The sequence below is a fragment of the Perognathus longimembris genome, chromosome 9, assembly GCF_023159225.1.
Source record: "Perognathus longimembris pacificus isolate PPM17 chromosome 9, ASM2315922v1, whole genome shotgun sequence".
In the NCBI taxonomy this organism is placed as follows: Eukaryota; Metazoa; Chordata; class Mammalia; order Rodentia; family Heteromyidae; genus Perognathus; species Perognathus longimembris.
The window spans coordinates 62,616,250-62,640,024 of record NC_063169.1 but is presented as its reverse complement, the minus strand read 5'-3'; the positions used below and the strand labels follow the sequence as shown (position 1 = coordinate 62,640,024).

The 23,775-nt window shown below is 46.0% G+C and overlaps 1 protein-coding gene across 1 annotated transcript in view; it reads right to left on the bottom strand.

Annotated features, from left to right (window-relative positions):
- Ppp1r14c (protein phosphatase 1 regulatory inhibitor subunit 14C) overlaps positions 1-11,431 on the bottom strand; it is a 59,302-nt gene extending 47,871 nt beyond the window's left edge. The window contains exon 1 of the mRNA XM_048354279.1: positions 10,941-11,431. Within this exon, the coding sequence (XP_048210236.1) occupies positions 10,941-11,267 (327 nt within the window). The 5' untranslated portion in view covers positions 11,268-11,431. The remainder of the gene's footprint in view (positions 1-10,940) is intronic.
- Positions 11,432-23,775: the final 12,344 nt, after the last annotated feature.

Below are 23,775 nucleotides of genomic sequence, written 5' to 3'. Positions count from 1 at the left end.
CTTCTATCATGTGAAAGGTAATAGCTGTTCACTTCAAATGCAAAGGACAAAATGCACACTGTATCGTTAAGTCCTAGGGCTTGGCACAGCAGTTCATGCCAACTATGCAGGAAGTATAGGTGAGAGGATCAAAGTCTAAGGTCAATCCAAATGGTAAGACCCTGTCTGAAAAATAACTAAATCAAAAAGAGCCAGAAGTGTAGCTCAAGTGGTAGAGTACCTGCCTACCAAGCATGAGGCCCTGAGTTCAAACACCAGTAATACAAAATATAAAGAAAAATAAAGAGAGTTTCTAGAGGACTAGGGGTGGATGTAGCTCGGAGGGAGAGTAGATGCTTAGCACATGCAAGGGCCCAGCTTTGATCCCAGCACTGCTCAAAGAAAAGTGAGTGTGTAACCTTCAACTTGCAAAGCAATTGCATGTTCAGCCAATACCATGTGGCTAGATAAGGAACGAAAAAGATACACTGCAACCTTCTTCCATTTTCCCCTTATACAGTTTAGAAGGATAAAGCCTTCTAATCCCCCTTTCTTTCCTTATGTAAGTATCTGCTGGGTGAACAAATGGGTGGGTGAAATAATGGATGAATGAAGGGAAGAGTAAGTGAGTGAGTGAATTAATGGAAGAATAAACAATGAATGAGTAAATAAATGAATTAATGGATGTATGAATGAATGAGTAGATGGGTGGATAAATGGATGCATGAATGAATAAGTTGCTGGATAAATGGATATATGAATCAGTGAGTAGATGGATGGATGGATGAATTACTATCCCTACCACCCACTGCTCGTTCCACACTTCTCCCTACGGAGTCTTTGGAAGGGAAATGCCCTACTCTGGTCGCTTTCAATGATACTTGTGAGACATCTATATTCTGGTCTCTTCTGTTTCTTAAGTTGTACCTTGGTGGAACAGATTTCCATAATGCCAGTGCTGACTAAGAAAAACCTGGTGAGAATTCATTGGCCTGAACTTCACAGTCAACATAGGAATCAGGGCTTTCAGTACTTGTTCTATCAAGACTTGTGCGAGCCTGTCACTGAGGAGCTTATCTGCAGCTGAAAAAAAACACTCACCACCTCTTAGCACAAGCAAGCATTTCCACTCCCAAAGAAATGAACAATTATGGTATCAGATGACGGATTCCTCATACAAGCTGGCAACTTCAGATCACAGACAAGAGTGGCAGTGATTGCTTACTTTGAAGACTTTTCTCCACCCAGGAACCGGTGCCTTATTTCATAACAACTTCCCTTCAGCGTCCAGGTTCAAAGGACTGCGCAGTTATAATTCACAGCCATGAAAAAGAAACTGTAACTTCCAATTGACAGTGGAAGAGCAGGTTTCGACACAGGCTGACCCAAATTATATTCATGCAGTTCATTTCTGGAATGCACATCACGGAGCCCAGATGCCAGAAGGACCAGTGTCTGCCTCCTTCTACCATCACTGGATACAGGACCATCTTGGTCTGCTCCAGATGCTATGACTGCATTGCACAGAGGGGGACTAAATGACAAATACTTATTTCTCATTATACTAGAAACTAGAAAACCAAAATCAGGTTGTTAGCATGGACCTTAGGGAGGGCTCTCTTGTGGACTGCACATGGCCATCTTCTTGCTGTGTCTTCCCATGTCAGGGAGACAGGACTCTGGTCCCTTTATCACTTTCTAAGGCCCCATTCTCATGGCTTCACTTAACACTAAGCACTCTGAAAAGCCCCACCCCCAAACACCATCACTTGAGAGAGCTGAGTTATGGAGAGGTAGTCAGTCCACAGCAGGATCATCCGAAATCCATAGGGAAGATCAATTTGCTGGGGCTGCAAAACGACACCCAACTCCACCCTCCCAAAAGTGTGGCAAGAGCGGGAGACGCTACAGAAAAAGTGCCTGTCTTCTTGCCCACTGGGAGATGGAGCAGGGCCTTCCTGAAGGAGCCTCCACCCAAAGCCAGCCTGAAAACTAGGTGACAGGCGGGCGGGTAAAGAGGCCAGAAGTGGGGGAAGTGCGTCGGGCCACAGCTGAGTACTGGAGATGCCAGCTGAGGGGAAGGGGAAAGGAACAAACGACTTGAGAAGCGCTAAGGTGCTCATGCCGCCCTCAAGATGGTGAGGGAGGGGGCAGGACACCTTGTTGGGATCCCAGAAAACACTCAGGAAGTGGCATGTTGAGTTGGCTTTCCTGAAGTACTATGACAAGAGGAAGCTGGAGGTGCAGCCAGAGGCCCTGCACCAAAAATGAGGGTGTGTGACCTCTGACCAGCACCTGCAGCTGAAGCTTCCTGTACCCCAGTTTGTTTACCTACGCTGGGGAGTTACTAGGACTGAAGAAGCAAGAGATAAGGCTACCACACAATAGTGCCCTGGAACAACTGAGCAGCAACAGCACTGGCCAACACACACAGGAGGAGGTGAAGAAGAGGAGCAGATCTGTAGAACAAGGTAAGACCCTTGCAGAAAGCGAATCAGGGACTAGGCACGGTGGTACACACTTGCAATTCTAGTAGTTAGCACTTGGGAGATAGAGGCGGGAGGATTCAGAGCTCAAGACCAGCCTGAGCTACACAGCAAGACCTCATCACAAGAAAAGTAAAGAAAACAAATCAGGGCTAAAACTATGCAACCAGATGTTGCCAGCAGAGAGATATCAGCTGAAGGCAAGGGAATATATTCATGTCACCCAGAAAGAGCACATGGGAACAAAAGACAAGAAGAAGACAGGTGAACAGGAGCCCAGGGATCCAGAAAGAACAGCACTGAGGAGGCAGCAGAGAAAACCCCAGAAGGGTGAGAACCAGGAGACAGGCCTGTCACCAAGGGGCCAAGACTTCAATAGACATTGGTGAGGTACCTAATGTTTAGAAGGCCAAGTCAAAGAAAGACCCACCAAACAAAGCCACTGGATTCATAGCTAAGGTCAGTCCTCAGGCCAGCCATGGTGGCCTATCATATATATATAGATGTGTAACATGAGTGGAGAAAGAGCTTCTAGAAAAGTAAATAGGAAAGAAAGGGGAAAGACACATGATAGACTATGGGAAACAAGATAGTGGTGGTGGCTTTTAGCAGAAGAGAAAGATGCCAGCTGACAAGTACTTTGAATGGAAAGCTCAAGTGGAAAGGGAGGCTGACAGCACAGCTAAGAAGCAGCATCAACAGAAGGAATTGTCTGGGGAGGCTGGCAGCTAAGAGGAAGGAAGGCAACAGGACAGTACCTGAAAAAGACAGACCAAGGTTTGAAATAGTCAAGTGCAGGGAATAAGAGAGAAGAAAGTAAGCTACAAAATTAAATCGTGCCAACAAAGCATAGATTACCTGCAAAACAAATCAATTCAAACTTTGTGCCTCTCATTAACTAGAAAGAGAAGAACATTGGAAGAGAGCTGGGAACTAGACAGGCTTGTGTGTGGTTGGGAAGGAAGACACCAGAAGCAATCATGCACTAGAGATGAGCTTGCCAGACAAACCTAGTATGGAAGATTCACCTTAGAACAAAGGAAGAACGAGAGAGGCAGGGAGACTTCAGCAAAGGTTAAAGTTCCACAAGTATTCTCTCAATCTAAGCTTACAAACAAATCACCTACCAAGTACCATTACATTCCTATCTAGAACAAGGAAGTCAATGAAATTAAAGGTATTTTGCAACAATGCTCAAATAGAACAGTAATGCTGCAAGTGTATTATATAGATCCTAAGAACAAAACAATAGAACACTTTTTCCTAGCCACTGTGTGATACAGAAACATCACCCGCTGATTTATAGGTTACTAAAACCTGAATCAGTTGCAAAATATTTCTTGAGGGTTGATCCATTTTCCATGCATGCAAACAAATCCCTAAAGGCTGAAGAACTGACTGTACTCTGTTAGGGACATCTGTAATAAAAAATTAAGATGGCTCCTGCCTTCAAATTGTTAAATCCACTAAGGATAATGAAGAATCAAGGAAAGAGAGGGATAATTTAAAGACTACAGTATACCCATTCATGCTCCTGCAAAATTTAACGCCTATCAGATCTGAGTACAGATCTCTCCTCCCCACTCCCCCACCCCCAGTTCCCTTTCTCTGTCTCATAGAAAACAGTGATGGTCAGTTATGGCCCCAACAGTACCCACAATCACACACCAACTTGGTATCACCTGGGTCTTACCATCCGTCCTCACCACAAGGATAAACCCTTTTGGCACAGGAAGAAAGGTGGACTCTAAGAGCGTCAGGACATTCAGACACCTGCTGGACGAGCAGACACAGTGTCTGTGCAGTCCTAGTCCCATGCCACACTTCTCTAATCATGGCTCCAAGAGAACTGAGTGGAGTTTCTTTTCTCTTCCACCTCCCTCCTCAACCTTACCTGGGCAATTTCGATTTATCACAGGCATTTTTCTTTTTGATGCACCAGGGATTGAATTTACGGCCTTGCACTTGCTAAGCAAGTGCTCTACTGCTTGACCCGCGCTTTTAGAGCTTTGGCTTCTTTTTCAGGTAGCGTCTCGTGCTTTTCCCCAGGCCAGCCTTAGACCATGATCCTCTGCTTCCTGAGTGGCTGGGAGTATCCAGTTTAATCCACAGATGTTTAACATGATTAATTTAATCCTTAGGACAGTTAGGCTGAATTTACGGAGATTTGGGGGGAGGGGAACCTGTCCCTAAATACATAAGCAAATGGGAATTCACTAAATACCCCACAAGCTGAGCTCCCACAAGCTGTGGCCTGTCTGCAGAGACACTCACAAAGCATCAGAGCTAGCTTGATGCTACATGTAAAGTAGAAAACTACATTCAAAACAAGCACAAACTCCCTGACAGTACAGGGCCCTGCAGGGCAGCCAGATCACAATATACCGCCTTCATTGTCAGGCGCTGGTGGCTCACACCTGTCATCCTAGCTACTCAGGAGGCTGAGATCTGAGGCTCATGGTTCAAAGCCAGCCTGGGCAGGAAAGCCCCTGTGAGATTCTTATCTCAAAAACTGGAAGTGGAGCTATGGCTCAAAGAGGTTGAGAGGTAGCTTTGAACAAAAAAGCTCAGGGACAGCACCCAGGAGCGACAACCAATGAAAACCATTCATCAGCACCATTAATATGTTCATCATTACAACAAATTTTTTAACTTATGAAAAAATAGTATGGTAGCAGCAGAAGAATCACAGATCAATTAACTAATACAAAACACAAAGGCTCAACCTCTGTAGGCTCGTGGAAAAAAAAAAAAGGAGGAGGAGGAGGAGGAAAAGAGGGAGGGGAACAGCAGCCATGCTGGGAGAACAAATCCACCAGCTCTGTCCCCTGCACTTCTCTTCCGGGGCACAGCTCTCTTCCGCCACATCCTATCTGAAGGCCCTGGCGGCCACTTTATGACCACTTTGTGCCTCAGTTTCCACATCCATAAAATACTGGCATCAGAGGTGGTTCCTAGGCTAACATGGACTACACATAAAAAGCATCCAGCGATGTCAGCTAATTCCAGTTCAGATGTTTAGGATTTTCCCTTTCTGAGGCATTTTTATCATTGCAGATCTCAGCCCACAAATGAATTGGGGAATCCATTTTAATAGGTCACAGCCAGCATTTTTTGGAATGTAAAACAGAATAGAAAGTTGTATTTGAACATTAATTAGGTTATATTTTTAGATATAATGTGTTTCTTTGGCATACACAGTCCCACTCAGTGGCGCTTTGTGAATCTCTTTCTATATATCCACCCACATGTCTGAGCATGTATCAGGCAGCAATCTAAGGGCTATTTCTTTTCGTGTCACCATCAAAAATTCAAAAAGTTTCCTAGGATGAGGATGATACGGAATCAGGCAAGACCAAAAATAGGGGATTGAACTCAGAGCCTCATTTTTGCTGGTCAAGTGTTCAACCTTTTGAGTCATGTCCCCAGTCCTTTTTGCTTTTTAGTTTGTTTTTCAGATAGCCTCTTCTGCATTTCCCGAGACTGACCACAATCGGCCTACCTCTGACTCCCAAGTAGCTAGGATTATAGGCATGGGTCATCAGCCCAGCCATGAAACACTTTTCGAAAGGCAGATACCCAAAGCAAAAGGAAGACTCCCCAAATGGAGTCACAAAAACATAGTGTTAAACTTCAGCACCCAAGCAAGATGTTTACAGCTAGGCTGCTCCTGGCGTTCAATTAATTTGAGCTTAGCAGTCTCCTTTTATTTCCAAAGTAAAACTACACTGCAAAACTGGAAGTACAGATGTTATCTTGACGCTGGGAAAGAGTGAAAAAAACTGACACATCTTATCCAGTAAACCATCTTGCAATACTTGTCAGAGGAGACATTATGTCAGATTTCAGATGTTCTTAAAAACAGTCAGGGTTTGGAAGAGAGATGAAAATGCCTCTTCTTAAAACAGAAATCCCTACATATGGATGCAGATTGAATCTAGTACAAGCAAATCCCAAGCTACAAACCTTATTATCTATACATGCTTTCCTATAAGATACAATGAAAAAGAACTAGGTAAATAATCATCTTAAGATTTAGTGAAAACATTTATCTATGTATCCAAAAGTCTTAGTGATATGATGTAAAAAAATAATAATTAAAAAAAAAAGAATGGGGGGCTGGGGATATAGCCTAGTGGCAAGAGTGCCTGCCTCGGATACACGAGGCCCTAGGTTCGATTCCCCAGCACCACATATACAGAAAACGGCCAGAAGTGGCGCTGTGGCTCAAGTGGCAGAGTGCTAGCCTTGAGCGGGAAGAAGCCAGGGATAGTGCTCAGGCCCTGAGTCCAAAGCCCAGGACTGGCCAAAAAAAAAAAAAAAAAAGAATGGCCCCGTTGCCTGAGGCCCTGGCTTCCACTCCTGCCGTGCAATGCCTTCCAGAAGGCTGTCTAGGACCAAGGAGACCCCCCTATCTGCAGCCAGTATCCCCCCAACTGTTCTTAGTCAATCAATAACCAATAGTTTCTGGGACACAAGCAGGCTCCTCTCAGATGTGCAAGGCAGAAGCATGGTCAAGGGTAGCTGGAAAATGTCTACGAAGACTTGTCACGTAGGTGCACTTAATGCCCTTCTCCAGTGGGTTTTGTGCCAGGAATGGGAATCAAAGTGACACCTGGGCTGGAGGCAGATTTTCTTAACTGCTTTTTAGTTCTGAGCTCTGGGAAAGGAGAACTCAAAATTCAAACCCAGCCTTTTGGGTCATGGTGAAGATAGAGTTGTCAAAGTAGGTAGGTAGAACAAATTTGTATACATGCCTGTAGACTTATTCGTGATTTTAAGTATTGAAACATGTGCTCCGCCAGGCCTCCTTTGCTCTCTGCAAAGCTAACAGACCTGCAATTCTACGGGAGCCTCGGAATCACACGGCCTGATTCAAAATTTTTCCCCTGCCCTACACCTCCGCACCAAGGTGAGCTTCGGACAGTCACTTCCCCTTCTTGATCTGTTAACTCACTTTTAAAACAAGGATACTTCAGGCTACCCTCATCACAGACTAAATGAATCAGTGCATACCAAGTTCCTAGAGCACTGCTTGACATGCATGCCCCAGATACTGTCTGTCTAATTACTCTCCACATCAAACTGATTAGCCACTGCAAGCTGCTAGGTAAAAACCACAACCAGGTCTGTGGATTTCTTCTTTCCCATCCTAACTTTAAGCCACTCCAAAAGGACAGGACTCTCTATTCTGAAAAGGACAAGTCATTTAACTACAGACTTGTCCAGTACAAGTTCTTCTGGCTCATACCTGTAGTCCTAGTTACTCAGGAACCTGAGATCTGAGGATCGTGGTTCCAAGCCAGCCCAGGCTGATAAATCATGAGACTCTTATCACCAATTAACCACCAGAAAATCAGAAGTAATATTGTGGCTCAAAGTGGTAGAGTGCTAGCCTTGAGTGGCAAAAGCTCAGGGACAGCTTTCAAGCCCTGAGTTCAAGCCCCACGACCAACACAAAAACAAACAACCAAACAATAGGTGTTCACCTTCTCTCCCACTCAGTGGTGTACTTAGGCCTTTGCCTAGGGTGAACTTGAGTCTGACAAGTTGGCTTTCTATGCCAATTTCATGCAATAGGTATTGGGGGAAAATATTATCAAATTTTAATGTAAAAAGGATACTTGCTAATCTTATTTATGAGGTTGGGAACTATAACAGGGTAGGGTCTTTTCAATTTGCTAAAACACTAAAGCAATAATCAAGAATCAGCAACCAGATGAGAAAAACTAAAGCTAAACATAGAGTCCTTCCAGCGGTTAAATAAAAAGAGCCACCCCTTTACTTAGCTCCTTATTAGGCGACATTCTGTTGGTGTATGTGCCAATATTGAACTCAGGGCCTTCAACTCAGAGCTTGAATGTACAGTCGCTTAGCATTTTTACTGAAGTCTAGGCTCTACCATTTGAGCCACATCTCTACTTCTGGCTTTTTGCTGGTTAATTGGAGATCCAAGTCTTACAGGCTTTCCTGACCAGGCTGGCTTCGAACCACAACCCTCAGATCTCAGCTTCCTGTCTACACAGGATTATAGGCGTTAACCACAGAGACCTAACTCTATGTATTTCTTTATGATTAAGCAAAAGTGTAAGTCAGTATAGTAATTGCAAATTGCCAGTAATCTTCTCAATGATCTCTGTCTCTTCAGCCTACATTCACTGAACAAATTAAAGAGAGATGCTTACACACTCTAATGAAATGTACATAGACAATCTTAGATTATCTCACCACAGACATCAAATTGTTTGTTATGAGTGGCTCTAAACCACAAAGGAAAAAAAAGTACAAGAAAAAGATTCAAGGTCATATTTACCCTTTAAACTATGTACCTAGCCTACACAATCAATAGTGAACATTTGAACTTCCATTTTCCCCAATTATTCTGAAAAAAAAAGAACCAAAAACAACTTTTTGGGGGTGCTTATTCTGGGGCTTGAACTCAGAATCCAGACACTGTCCCTGAGCTTTTGTGCTAAAGGCTAGTGCTCTACCACTTGGGCCACAGTGCCATTTCTGGCTTTTTGTTTTGTTTTTTTGGTAATTAATTGGGGATAAGAGTCTCACAGGCTTTTTCCTGCCAAGGGTAGCTTTGAACCTCAATCCACAAATCTCAGCCTCCCAAGTAGCTAGGATTACAGGCATGAGCCACCAGTACCCAGTGAGGAATTTCTAAAATATATAATTTGTCAGCCACTAAGTGAGAATTCTAGTTTCCCAACCTACACCCAATGAAACGTTAACTTCAAAAGTAGTGTTTCTATCAATTCATGTTTTCTCCAAACCCAAAATGGAACACTAGGGCCATTAAGAAATAAGTGAGGGGCTGGGGATATAGCCTAGTGGCAAGCGTGCCTGCCTCGGATACACGAGGCCCTAGGTTCGATTCCCCAGCACCACATATACAGAAAACGGCCAGAAGCGGCGCTGTGGCTCAAGTGGCAGAGTGCTAGCCTTGAGCTGGAAGAAGCCAGGGACAGTGCGCAGGCCCTGAGTCCAAGGCCCAGGACTGGCCAAAAAAAAAAAAAAAAAGAAAGAAAGAAGTGAAAATATTGGATTCCACAAAGAGAAAAGAGACTAAACACATCCACTCACCCAGCCATAATTCCAGCTAAGTCAAATATATTGTTTCTCTAAAGAGCTTCCCAACCTTACTATTAAAAAAAAAAAAGGAACACTTCTTATTGTTGCCAGGATTTTTTATTATTATTATTTATGTAATTAAGCTGGCTTTTTTCTAAAACCTAGGCCGGAAAAACAATATATTTTTACAAGCTTACTACACAGTCAAGCTTCATTATGTCATAATCAATCAGTCATCAGTCGTGAGCCATGGGAGCTGTTTCCTCGTGCAATAAAAATGCTCAAGAAAAATGTGTTCACAATAGACCATAAAATGTGTGAATCGCGTCCCTCCCCCACCCCACCCCCCAGGAAGCCAGGAAGTTCAATGTCTTTCATTGTTGCTGAAAAGCTTACCAATTACATGGACACAAATCTAGCTTTCCCTTGGAAGCCATACCCTTAATTATTAATCTCCTCCACGCTTTTCGCCCTTTGCAAACTCCCTTAAACAGACACTTCATTCAGTCACTGCTGCTACCCACTCTCTCGGGAGATCACTTCGCTCCCGTCATTTTTCTCGGGTTTCTTTCCGCTGATTTTCAACCTATCTCCCTACATCGAAGATAGATCTGTGTCACCAGACCCGCGTCAAACCTCAGCCCCTGAACTGTGGTAAACCACCGTGGGAGGGGGGGGGGGTCAGAAGAGCTGCCCCCACCCCGCAAGCCTGCTCTCCCGGCCACCCAGGCACCCTTCAAGGGGGTCCCCAGCTCTGCTCCTGCGCCCATCCCCGGAAGGAAAGCCCAAAAGAAAGCTCCCCCTCCGCCCCCGACAAAGCCCGACGTGTGCAGCTTTGGGAACGCAGGCATGAATGAACAGTGGGGGTTCGCGCGGGGTGTGGGGGGGCGGGGGGGTGGAGAGGCTGGAAAAGGGAAGCATTGATGTGGAAATTGAGTCACCAAGAGGTTCCGGAGATTCCCAGAACCCCTCTCCTTCTCCACCTAGCGGGTTAAAGTCCTCTCCCCTCGCTCCCTCTCCAGATCACGCCTGGCAGGGGCTTGCTCTCCCCCCCCCCAACCGCTGCTTGGCACACCTGGGGGGGGGGGATGAGGGTCGGGGGGGGGGGAGTCCCTTCCCCTTGGGTCTGAAAGCAAAGCCCGCCCAGGAGACAAGCGGGGCCCTCCGAATCCTCCTCCCTCCTCCACCGTCCGGGGTGGGGTGGGGTGGGGTGGGGGGGCTGTGGTTCACCGGGCAGCGGTGGCGCCCCAACTGCTGCGCCCGGGGCGTCCCGGGGATGGCATGGCGATCGCGGTGCCCGGTTTGGGGCGCGGGTCCCGGGGGGAGCCAGAGCCGGCGAGGACACCGAGGGGCACAGGGGTCCCGCCCCGCCCGGCCAGGTAGGTGTCCCGGTACCTCGCAGCCGTACAGCTGTCCCAGCTGTTCCACGATCCACTCCTCCAGCACCAGGCGCTTGCGAAGCTCCTTGCGGTCGTATTTCACCGTCACTTTGCCCTGCTGGTGCCGCCGCTGCTGCAGCTGCAGCTGCTGTTGCTGCTGTTGCTGCTGCTGCTGCTGCTGCTGCTGCTGCTGCTGAACCTGCCCGGCGGCGGCCGCCGAGGCCATGGCCGAGCCCTCCCGGGAGGGGCCCGGGCTGCCGCAGGGGCTCTGGAAGAACACGCGCCCGCCGCCGCCCCCGGCCCCGCCGGCCGCCTCGCTGCTGCCGCCCGTCACCACCGACATCTCCCCGCCTGCGCGCCCGCCGCCGTGCCCGCCGCCCGAGAGCTGCCCGGAGGAGGGGCGGGCGGAGCGCAGCCCGCGCCGCCCCGCGCCGCGCCGCGCCGCTACCACCGTGCGCCCCGCAGCCGCATGCGAGGGGCCGGCGGGCACCTGCTCCGCGCGCGCCACCCGGCCTCGCTGGGGCGCCCCGCCGCGGGCTGCGCTGGAGGGGGCGGAGCGAGGAGGGCGGAGGGGAGGGCGGACGGGAGGGCGGGGGAACACTGCCTTAAAGACGCCGCCCGGCGCCCTTTCCCGAGGCCGGGTCTGGAGGGAGGGCGCGGGGGCGGGGAGGGGCGGGGAGGTGGAGACCCGCGCGCGCGTAGACAGTGGAGGGCGCTGGCGTAGGGGCTGGGCGCCCCGGAACGACCCCGCTACGCCAGGGCCACCGTCACCTGTCGGGGAGACGGGGGATTCACGCGGGCTCCGGGGTCTTCGCCCCACGCTGCCCGGGGGAAGAAGGATGGTGAGGAGGGAACCGATCGAAGGTTCCTTGTGCGATGGTTTTCCTTGTCCCCCTCTCTCCCGGTGTCCCTGGGAGCGTCACACACACACACACACACACACACACACACTCACACACACACACCAGCGGCCCCGCCCCGCCGCTCCAAACGCATTCATTCCCATTCATTCCACGCCGCCTTTCCCCTCATCGGATGGTAAGGGAAATTGATGAGGCGATGTTTGTGCATTCAGGCAATCACCGCGCCGGGGGAATCGTTTCCAGACCCGTGTTTCTTTCCTTACCAAGCATGTGTTTAATCGTGGGCAAGGTACTAAGAAAGCTCTCTAGCCCAGGGCAGGAGGCTGTGGGGTTAGGGGCGTCCGGATCACCCGCGACTCCCCCAAAGGAGGAGATAGGAATTGGTCGACTTAGAAATCTGGTATTGCTGCCAGGCGCTGGTGGCTCGTACTTGTAATCCTAGCCACTCAGGAGGCTGAGATCTAAGCATCATGGTTCAAAGCCATCCAGGGTGGATAAATCTGAGTCTTTTCTCCAGTTCACCACCACAAAGCTCGAAGTAGAGGTATGGCTCAACTGGTAGAGGGCCAGCCTTAAGTGAAAACGCCAGACGGTAGTGTGAAGCCGAGTTCAAGTCATACTAGCACACTCACACAAGAAAAGAAAAAGAGAGGAAAGGAAAAGAAAGGGAAGGAAGGAAGGAAGGAAAGAAAGAAGGAAGGAAGGAAGGGAGAGAAAGAAAGAGGGAGGGAGGGAGAGAAAGGAACAAAGGAAGGAAAGAAGGCTGACCTGGGGTAGAAAAAGAAAGGGTGAAGAAATGAAGAGAGAAGGGAGAAGATGAAAGAAAAGAAAGAGAGGGAGGGAGGAAGAGAAAAGAAGGAAAGAAAGGAGGAGGGAGGGAGGGAAGAAGAGAGGAAGGAAGGAAGGAAGGAAGGAAGGAAGGAAGGAAGGAAGGAAGGAAGGAAGGAAGGAAGGAAGGAAGCTGTGAAAGGTTACTCATAGCTACTCAGAGAAGTTTCTTATAGGCTAAGGCAACCAAATAGATTTCCTTTGCACACTTCCTATGTTGGAAGTTCCTATGTTCCTATGTTGACTGACAGCTGTAAACACATGGAAGATAAAGAAGTGACCAGCCATCTTCAGGTGGCAGAGCTGATTGCCTTTATTCCCTCCATTTGGGATTTTCCAGCAAGAGCCTAAGTAGGAAGTGTCCTGGTGTTCTATGTGCCTGCAAGCTCATTATGAGCTCATTATGAGGTCAGGCCCTGAAGAACAAAATGAAAGGATGCAGGAGAGAAGTACATGAAATGAAGTGACTGATGCTGGCCTTGAACTCCTATACTAATCAGAAGAGGGTCAAAGGCTAAAAGGATGAGATCTCTGCCCCAAAGAAGATGATAGTCATGATTCCAAAGGCACGTGTTCTTCATAAAATCTATCAGAGACGAGGGGTGAAGTGACCATGACTGTCCTACAGAGTAAAGACTCCATTTCATTCCACCCTATCTGTCTTATGTAAGATAGATCATCTTAAACTCTGAACCCCTAGCCAAGAGGGTGAGTGCCTTCACTAAATGAAACTCTGTCCCAAAGGAGGAAGTGGAAAGACAGCAACAATCAACCAGTGTCCCCACACAAAATGAGCCTGTCTTGCTCTAGACGGCTGGCACCTTACCAAGTTGGCCAGCACCAGCTTCAACCAACTGCACGAACCAAGAAACTTCAAATCAAAACAAAACAGCTAGAATGTTCGTTATTAAAGAAAAATTATATAAAACCTCTATGAGGTTCCCATGCTGAGACCCAGTCACACCAACTATTTTGAAAATGATTCCCCTGATACCGCTGGGTGGTGGTGGAGTGTGGGAAATTCCAGTTCCTTACTGGCTTTGAACAATGAAGTCATTCTAGAAGAGCTCAGAGAAATTATAAAAAAGCGCGTAAGTTCTTTCTGAGGAATTCCTATGTCCATTTGTTTTCTCATTGCATAGCATGCCTATTCCTTTGTGCTTAAAAAGCTCAGCTTTCACTTACAGCTTTGAAAATGACAGGTTTCAAAAGACATAGATTTAGGCATCTGAACTTGCAGAAAATGGTCAGTGATTGAATAGCCATGTCTCCTCCAGTGTGAACACTGACCATATACCTGGTCTACCTTGACTCACAAGTAGGGGCTGAACTACTAAAATTAGGTTACTTTTTCTATACACCTGCTTGCTCTACCCAGGACATAAATGATATTGGAAATGAACACCAAGGCTCTGTCTCTCAAACGTACATGCTTCATTCATAAAACTAAACCTGAATGCTCAAATCACGACAGACATTAGAAGTTCTGCTCTTCAAATTGTCTAAACCAAGGACAAAATATTTGATAATAAAGGTATTATTCCCGGGCTACAGACATAATACCTAGGTGACTCTGTGTGTGTGTGTGTGTGTGTGTGTGTGTGTGTGTCTTCCTGAGTAGCTAGGAGTATAGGTGTGAGTCACTAGTCCCCAGCTTAGGTGTGTATTTAAGTTCACAGAGCTGAGGTAGACCTCAGGGGCAGAGCACTGGTTTGGTAAACACGAGTTCTGGGCTCTATCTCCAGCACCACAAAAAAAGTAATAAGAAAAAAATCTTCAAAACAGTATTTCTCATCTACATCAATGTATATTTGTTGAAAGCAAGTTCTTTGTAAATTCTGATTAATCAAAATGGATTGGCTGAGCAGTTAGTGGATCATACTTGTCATCTTAGTCACTTGTGAGACTAAGAGGTGAAGGACCATGGTTCAAAGCCAGCCAAAAGTCTGAGAAACTCTTCCTCAACTTAACCAGCAAAAATGTGGCTCAAGTAGTAGAGTGCCAACAGAGAGAGAGAGAGCTTAAGGCTCTGAATTCAAGTCCTGGTATTAGCACACACACACAAAAATCCTTTTTTAAGTGAATGGAACAGTCTAGGAACTTTCTAAAACATGAGGGATGAGCTTTCCCCTTAAGGCAATTGCTCCTTCTGAAAGAGCATTTGTCCTCTTTCTTCCTAGCTTTGAGTTTGGGGGAGGGGGACGGCATTCTCCTCTCCCCACCCCCACCTTCCTTGACATGAGGAAAGATGTTTTGTATTTTTTGAATTAGCTAGGTCCTCTGTCTCTGAATATGATCTTCACCTCCAAAGGCTGTGAAATAAAACTGTTTTAAATCTGGGCTTGTATAGCTTTCTTCAGTCCCTAGGGAAACAAATACTGCACAAATATTTATACTCAGGTTCAAATGATCTTACTCCTTAAAGATTGAATGTCACAATAATTGCACAACATTTGGTAATCTACCTTGAGTATGCTATCATGAAAGCCCAAGGCCACATTTCGAATGTAACAATCTTAAGTAATGCCAGGAGTAAGATGATAAGAAACAAAACAGTGATCCTCAGAGCACAGCCTCCCGAGTAGCTAGGATTACAGGTGTGAGCCACCACACATCAGGACTTCCAGGGTGGGAAGCTCCCTGGGGGAATTCTCTCCCTGGGAACCCAACTCCAGCTCCTTCCCCCTCCTCACCCCGGGTCACCTCCACCTGGATATCTTGAAGCTACCTCAGAATTAAAGCTACTTAAATTGATGTCACCATTGTGATGCTCTGGATTTTGTTATCTCCCAAATTTCACGTGTTGATACTAGACTTTCTTGTTCTTGCGTCTACTTGGAAATTACATATGTGAGGTTTTTTTGTTTTGGGTTGTTTTTTGTTTTTGTTTTTGTTTTTGTTTTTGGCCTCACTGTCATTTCCAGAATGGAAGGACAGGGGCTTTGGTGTTCATGTTGGTAGAACCCTGTGAGGCCAACAGTAGTATGCAAAGAGTTTGCTGGTAAGCTGTCCTTCTCATGAAATGGCAAACTCATGAGGACAAGGACGCACTAGTTGCTGTATGCCCTCTCAGGACCAAGAACAGCACACAGGGGCTGGGAATATGGCCTAGTGGCAAGAGTGCTTGCCTCCTACACATGAAGCTCTCGGTTGGATTCCCCAGCACCACATATATAGAAAATGGCCAGAAGGGGCACTGTGGCTCAGGTGGCAAAGTGCTAGCCTTGAGCGGGAAGAAGCCAGGGACAGTGCTCAGGCCCTGAGTCCAAGGCCCAGGACTGGCCAAAAAAAAAAAAAAAAAGAACAGCACACAGATCTTGGAAGGTGGGCCAGTGAGTGAGTGAGCCCATTTCCACGTCCTACTGCACTTATTATTATTATTATTATTATTATTATTATTATTCTCCAATAAAGATATTCAGGAGTCAGACCTTTTGCATCTCTCTCTACCATAAGCCCAGTCAAGGGGTGTTGGTTTTACAACCACAGGAAGTGACATTCCTCCCTTTACAGAGATAACCCCATGGGTCTTAGTATGTTTCCTTAATGAACAAAGGAACAACTGCCACCCAGTTCTTCCAAGATTCTGCCCACGAGTGGAATCCCCCTTTCCCTTGGCTTTCCAGCGATTTGTTGGCTTAAGCCACTGTTAAGAGAGAGTGGCTACACGCACCAGTGGCTCACGCCTTTAATGCTAGCTACTCAGGAGGCTGAGATCTGAGGATCGCAATTTGAAGCAAGCAAGCTCAGGCAGAAAAGTCCATGAGACTTTTATCTACAATGAACTACTCAGAAAAAGCTGGAGGTGGTGCTGTGGCTCAAGTGGTAGAGCGCTAGCCTTGAGCGCATACGAGGCTCAGGGACAGTGCCTAGGCCCTGAAGTTTAAGCCTTAGGACTAGAAAGAGACGGGGGGACTGGGGTAGTAGAGGGCAAAGCAAACTGTAACTCCAACTCTGATCTCCTATGGCTTTGCCATGGGCAGTTCCCTCCCCTCCCCTGCCCAGGGATAATTCTGAAGTAGGAACTATTCTGAAGGCCACTGTCTAAAGCCATTGTGGCTCTTTTTGTTTCTCCTGGGTTCATCACAGAGCACTGTGTGGTCCTGCCATGCACAGCTAACATGTAGCATATGTCACCATGACTCGGCTTGTATCCCCAGCTGACCAGGACCCTGTTCTGTGACACCAGTGTCTACTACTAGTCTCACGACATTCCTCAAACTCCTTTATAACTTTCAAAACATTTATTCCCCCTGCCTGTCCTAACCCCACTATGAACCAATAGCAAAGCAATTCACCATTCACCAAATGGCACCATTTCAGAAAACACCCTGAAAAGCACTGTACTGAAAGTCTCATTCTATAATTACGAATGACATATAAACTTTAATAACTATAATAACAGTAGTCATCATTGGGCCCTCCTCCAGCTTCAGAGAATGAGGTTTTAATTTCATCTTCTGGGAAGGCTTCATGGAAAGAGCTAGTCCTGGTGACCCTGACCTGGGAAGACGTGAGCCTTTCCTACACACACCGCATGGCCTCCACCTGTTTAACTATGGTGTACTGCGCAGGCAGCCTGAGCAGCCTGCCCTTAGACTAGGCATCCCTGCAGGCCACCCGTGGCGCATATTTGTAACCCTAGCTACTCGGGAAGCTGAGATCTGATGATCACAGTGCAGAGTCAGCTCTAGGTAGGGAAGTCCTTAAGACCTGATCCCCAACTAACTACCAAAATGCCCAAAATGGAGCTGTGGCTCAAAGTGGTAAAGCACTAGTCTTGAGCATAGAAGTTCAAGGTCCAGCATTCTAGGCCCTGAGTCTAAGTCCAGAACCAGAAAACAAACAATATCCTTGTTCTATGTAAGTCTCTTAAGACTTGTAATAATTGCACGTTACTGAATGCTACAACAGAGTTCACCCCAATAGACAAGGAGCTGGGTATCTGTGAATGGTCAGATATTCCCAGTGTCAATGCTCTGAAGAATTCAGAAGTCCTTCTAGAAGCCAGAGCTGCAAAGGTGTTGCTGATGAGGGTAGAGAGGGTCTTAACTGCTTTCAAAACCGAAACCTTCTTCAAATCAATTGGTAATTATACTCGGCACTTACCCGATGTACAGCTTTCTGCTCCCTAGCAGCAGGATGAAAATCTTATGCCAGCTCAACTCAGAGCCATTCAATCAAGGTCCTTGTAGATTAGCCTGATCTTGTTTTAAAGTTCCCATGGGGACCCTGGGCCCCAGGGGTCCGTGCCTGTAAGCCCAGCTACTCAGTAGGCTGAGAATAGGAAGATTGTGATTCAAGGCCAGCCCGGGCAGGAAATGCCAAAAGACTCAATCTCAACAGACAGATGCAGTGGTGTGCATGTATAATCCCTAAAGTAGGGAGCCAGTAACTCAGGCATACTCCTGGGTAGGAAGGAAAAGCCTATGTGAAACAAACAAACAAAAAACACCAAAAGAATAGAGCTGGAGGCATGACTGACTCTAATGGGAGAGCACCAACCTAGCAAGTACAAGGCCCTGAGTTCAAATCCCAGCACCACCAGAAAAGAAGTCCCCAGGGGATTCCACCATGTAGCTATTGTTGAAAAGCAGTGTCCCAGATCATTTAGTGGACAACCTTATGGGTGACAATGGCATTCCCCAAACATTGTTCTCTCTGTCTGGTTTCCATCTCCTAACTACTCTCCTTCCATGCCTTTGCTCCATTATAACTTCAGAATCATCATCATCTCCCCCATAATTTTTGTGTGTATACATGCCAGTCCTGGGCTCAAACTCAGGACTTGGACACCCACTGTCCCTAAGCTTTTTTTCACTCAAAGCAGGGCCTCTACTACTTGAGCCACAGCTACACTTTCAGCTTTTTTGTTGTTGTTGTTGTTGTTGTTGTTGTTTTGTGTGTGTGGTTAATTGGAGAGAAAAAGGCTCATGGACATCCCTGCCCCTGCTGACTTCAAACCTGGAAGCTCAGATTCAGCCTCCTAAGTAGCCAGGATTACAAGTGTGATGGGCTGGGAATATGACTTAGTGGTAAAGTGCTCGCCTCATATATAGGAAGCCCTAGGTTCGATTCCTCAGCACCACATATTTAGAAAAAGGCTGGAAGTGGTGCTGTAGCTCAAGTGGCAGAGTGCTAGCCTTGAGCAAAAAGAAGCTAGGGACAGTGCTCAGGCCTTGAGTTCAAGCCCCAGGACTGGCAAAAAAAAACAAAACAAAAATACAAGTGTGAGCCACCAGCCCCTTGCCCTCATCATTTTTTCTTAAATATGTCTATGTGAAGAAATACAAAATGAGCTATTCACTCACCATGTGAATTCTACTGTGTAATTTAAGATTGGTAAAGCAATTTGCCAACCAACAAAACACCAAGATTATAGAATTGTAAAGCCTCTCAATATATTCACATAATTGTATAAATAAGGAAATCTATCATATCCCCACAGAAAACTAGCTATCTAATTTTTCCCAAAAAAAAGGCACATTAAGAGTATTGTTTGGCAGAGCCTTGTGTAGTGAATTACATTGATTCTACAAATAGAAATATACTGAAAAAGTAAATAAAGATATTTCTTTCTATTTTTTATGCTTAAGATATCATAAATATCTATAGCAGTATGCCACATACATACTGTTTGGAAAATAGACCAAATTATAATGTTATATGTCTTGATAATGCAATAACACGAAAGCCTAGAGAATGAGCCAAACAGTAACTGTGCATAATACACACGGTGCAGACAGCAGAGCCATAAGCTGGAGAATAAATAATAAATGGCATTAACCTTCTCTGCCCCAACTGCCCAAACCGTGGAAAGAGAAAATTATATATAATATTCCACAGATGCCCTTTGGCTGCTAAGCTCTTAGGAACTTCGAAAGAAGCTTTGTCCTGAAAAGAAAAAAAAAAAACACCAGAAATACAGTAGAGCATAATAAATGAAGATAAGCCCCAACGCTCCAAACACCAGCCATCTCTAGCATAATAGTACAATGCTCATAGCAGCCATCATTTCAAAAATAAAATGTGTAGTCAATTCACAAGTGAAGCCAAGGAACACGGAGTCTTGCTGGGAAACAGGATGGGAGCCTTATTTGCACATTGAACTGCATCTCTGGTTTTGCATTTTCAAGTCAGGCAAGGCAAGGAATGATCTTTAGGCCAAACTAGTCACAGCTGTGGGTCCTTCAGTGCAGTCCCAAGTTGGTTTGTGGCAAGAGTGAGCACTGAGTGAAGAAACTGTGTCCCTCTGCCCAGCTCTTAGTCCACTTAGCTCCTCAGCTTCAGGTCCAGTGCCCCATCCTCCTCCACTGCCCTTTCTGGAAGCCCCTCCCATGTCCTGCATCCTGCATCTCCTTCTACCACCAGCTCTTTCTTATCCTCCAGAACCAAAATGGTGGCTACCATGAGATGAACCACTGTGTGACAAGACAGAGGCAATGAGCCCGTCCTGGGTGGAACAGTGACATCACCTTTCCCCATCTGCATCCTTCATGACCTTAGGGGATGATTTCATTTGGAAACAGAATCATTGCAGGTATAGTTAGTTAGGGTCTGATCACTCAAGTGTGGGTCAAGACCTTAACCCAACATGACCAGTAATCCTGATGATAAGAGGAGAAACACAGAGACCGACACATACAGAGCAAGACAATGTGCCATGGCACAGGCAGAGAGGTTTGCAGTGCTATGTCCAAGGAATGCTGAGGAACTATTGGGAACTAACAAAGCCAGAAGAGATGAAGAAAGACAACCATTGAGTCCTCGGTGGAACCATGGCCCTACCATCACCTTGACTTCCCACCTCTAGAACTATAAGAGAATAAACTTTTTCTTAAAGCCACTCTGTAGTACTTTGTTACCCCAACTCTAAGAGATAACCCAGAGCCTTTCAAGGTAAATATGGCCAGACTCAATGGCCTGAACCTGTAATTCTAGCTATTTGGAAGATGAATGTCATAAGATCATGATTCAGGACAAGCCAGGCCAAATAGATTCCATCAGAACCAATGTCTGCACAGGTGATAGACACCTGTCACCCTCTGTCATCCCAAGCTATTGTGAAAGCACAAACAGAAGGATCAGAGCCCAGGCCAGCTCAGACATAAAGCCAGGACTGATGGAATGGCTCAAGTAATCAAGCTGAGCTAGTGCAGGGTTGTGTGTTCAAACTCCAGTACTGCCCAAAAAAGGGTGCGGAGGAAATATTCAGAATGAGAAATATGTTGCATCTTTAAAGACCGCTCTCATTGCTCCACAGGGCTACTTACCTCTCTGTGTAGGTAAGAGCTCTGAGGCCATGTCCAGGTTAGGAAGGAATCGTGTCCTTGGCCTTGCTGTTCTCTGCCATGGATCCCAAAGAGAAAACAGCATCAGCCTTGTCCTGTCCTGCCGGCACTGGGGGAGAAGCTGCCTCTCGAGCCTCACTCCCCATGTTCTCAGAGGACAAGTCCCCCAGCCACCCACTGTCCTGCCGGGTCCAAAACGTGACCCATTTTTCACCTTACTGGGAAAAGAAGGGAGTGGATCAAAACAAAACAAACCAAAAGCAGTACACGTAGAATTAGAGGTAATCTTTTTCCAATGCCATTTATCTAAAAATCAATGTTTTAAACAAAGATTGATTCTACAAATGCACTGAATGTTATGATTCCTTAATGGGAACTGGACCTATATCCTAGTGAGCGGGCCAAAGAAGGTTATAGAAAAGTCCAGGGCAAGGTTAGGTAGGTTCAGCTTATCAAAGTCCAAAGATTTAAAATATGTTAAAGTTGCAGGCTGGAAGAACAATGGTTTGTAGTCAGCAGGGTTTAGATTACAAAACATCAGAATAAAACAGAGAATGAATTTGGCTTATTATATTAGCTTGTACTCTCCCCAGTATCAAATGTAGTATATTGGCAAGCAGCAGAGTTAATGAATAAATTCATGGCCACATATGCTAATTTTTAAGAGGATATTGAAATGCCAAATGCTATTTGGATAAAAAAAATTCATTTTGATAAAGCTGTAACTATTTCACACTCTTTTTCCACTCCATTTATTCAGCCAACAATTGAAGGAAGTGGCTTCAACAACCAGAAAGATGGCATTCAAGGGGGAATATTTACCACTGCGACTGTGATAACATAAATCTCTCTAAAGCCACTGTCATAAGGGCTTTATTTGTGCCTACTGACAACTCATCAGCTGGCAGAGACACAATGGAGTCGCAGAGAGGCTCAGTCACCCGTTCAAACCACACATGCCAGGTCTAGAAGGACTATTCTTGCAGCAAATGTTTATGAATCCCTAGTATGTACCTCCACGATGCCTGCCTGCTACACTGAGACACAGAGGTGCCACAGAGTCTGCAGAGGCTTCTCTTGGCCAAGTACCCCTCACATTCCCCCCAAACCCAAGGTTCTGACCCTCTACAGTCACCTTCATACATCCGATGTTCACATTCAGCAGTCTCTGTCTTCACCAAGTCTCCCTCCCTGGAGTCAGTCAGGTACAGGCAACACTTCAAACTCACACCTTGTTCACGGTGTGAATGATGCTGTAATTGGGAAAATCTCAGAGTTCAGGTTTGTTCTCCTCAAGGAGAAAGTGAAGTGTTGGCAATAAACTAATTGAGCTTGTTTAAAAAGCTGAGGTGTTGGTTTGTTCCAATAGTTATCTTTTCAGATGCCCCATTTCCCCCTGGCCAGAACTGAAAGGAAGTGTTGAGCAGACACCCAAGAAGACAGCTGGGGCAATTATGTTTCCAGACCTGAGACTTAGTAAATAGTCTGAGTTTACATGAGGAATTAGAATGAGATGGAAGGGGAATCACCTACCTTACGTGGTATGATAAATATGTACGTCGTGTTTATTTGTGAACTCTTTCAAATGCCCTTAGGATACCTCCCAGGCTTTCCCTAGTTAGCTGAACCTACTGGCTAAATAGTATCTCAAAACTCTTCAGAAAAACATGACTCAATGAGTTTCTTTTTTTCTGGAAGATGTGTAGCAGCATCAGCAGACCGTGCCTGGGTTTTATGAGGCCTCGTGTCTCCATCTGGCCTGGGTGGCGCGTGCTCAGCTAATGCACCTGCTGCTGTATCAGTAACACAGCGTGTGTTCATTAGAGGAAGCTGACCACAATGGCAGACACCCAAAATATGTCAAGGTTCCAGCAATGTGGATGGGCACTCTGCACTCGCGATGTTAATTCTAGATTCGTGAACAGCCCTTCTCGGTGAAAGCTCTGCCAACTCCCACTTCCCGAGATGAAAAGTCAAATACTTTCACAGTAGTTCTAGACATTGATAGAAAGCCTTTGGCGGGAAGAATGCCTGGAAGACAGCAGGGGGGGAAGGTTTTCAAGGCCCTCCAGGCAAGAGGATAGCACACATTCCTTTGCTTATACTTTACTGGGCCACTCCTATCAACAGGGGGACCTGGACACACTTAAGCTAGGTGCCAAGGGGAAAATGCAAAGCCATGTTTTGGTGACCCCTTAACAGCCTCTGATTCACAATGAGCTATGAAATTACACATCAACTCTGAATCTTATTCCTCATTTTCAACAAGGAGATACTATTCTGAACTATGTAGGCATAAGAAGAGCTTTTGGCTACCCTATTAAAGTGCTGTTTTTAGAGTTCTTATTAGCAAATAAGAAAGAGAGAGATAAAAACTTAACTAATTCAGTAATGTTTATTAGACCCTGGAGTCTGAAAGACCTGGATTTGCATCTGGGTTACTTTGTTGGTCAAGCTAAGCTATTAAATTCTCATAGTGTGTGTATAATCAAATGCAAAAGCATCCTAAAATGTGCATCAATAGCATTTCACCATAGTGTTATAATGATTAAATGAGATTTGGCCCATAGACTGTCTATTTTAGAGTGATTAACATGAGCCTGGGGACAAGGATCAAAGCACACTTCGCTGAGACCACACACCATAATAGGTGACACATCCTAAAGCAAATCAGAAGACTACTGTGTAAGACTTACAATAAGTGAGGAAAAAGAGTCAGGCAACTCTCGGAATCCTCTGTCATATTAATAGATTGAGATAGGACATGTGGCCAAAGATGGCTGCTGCTAAGAACCCCTCTTCCTCTCCCTTTGGGGGTGGCATATCGATGGTAGTTCCCATCAGTACTCAGTGGGCTAGGGTCTGACTT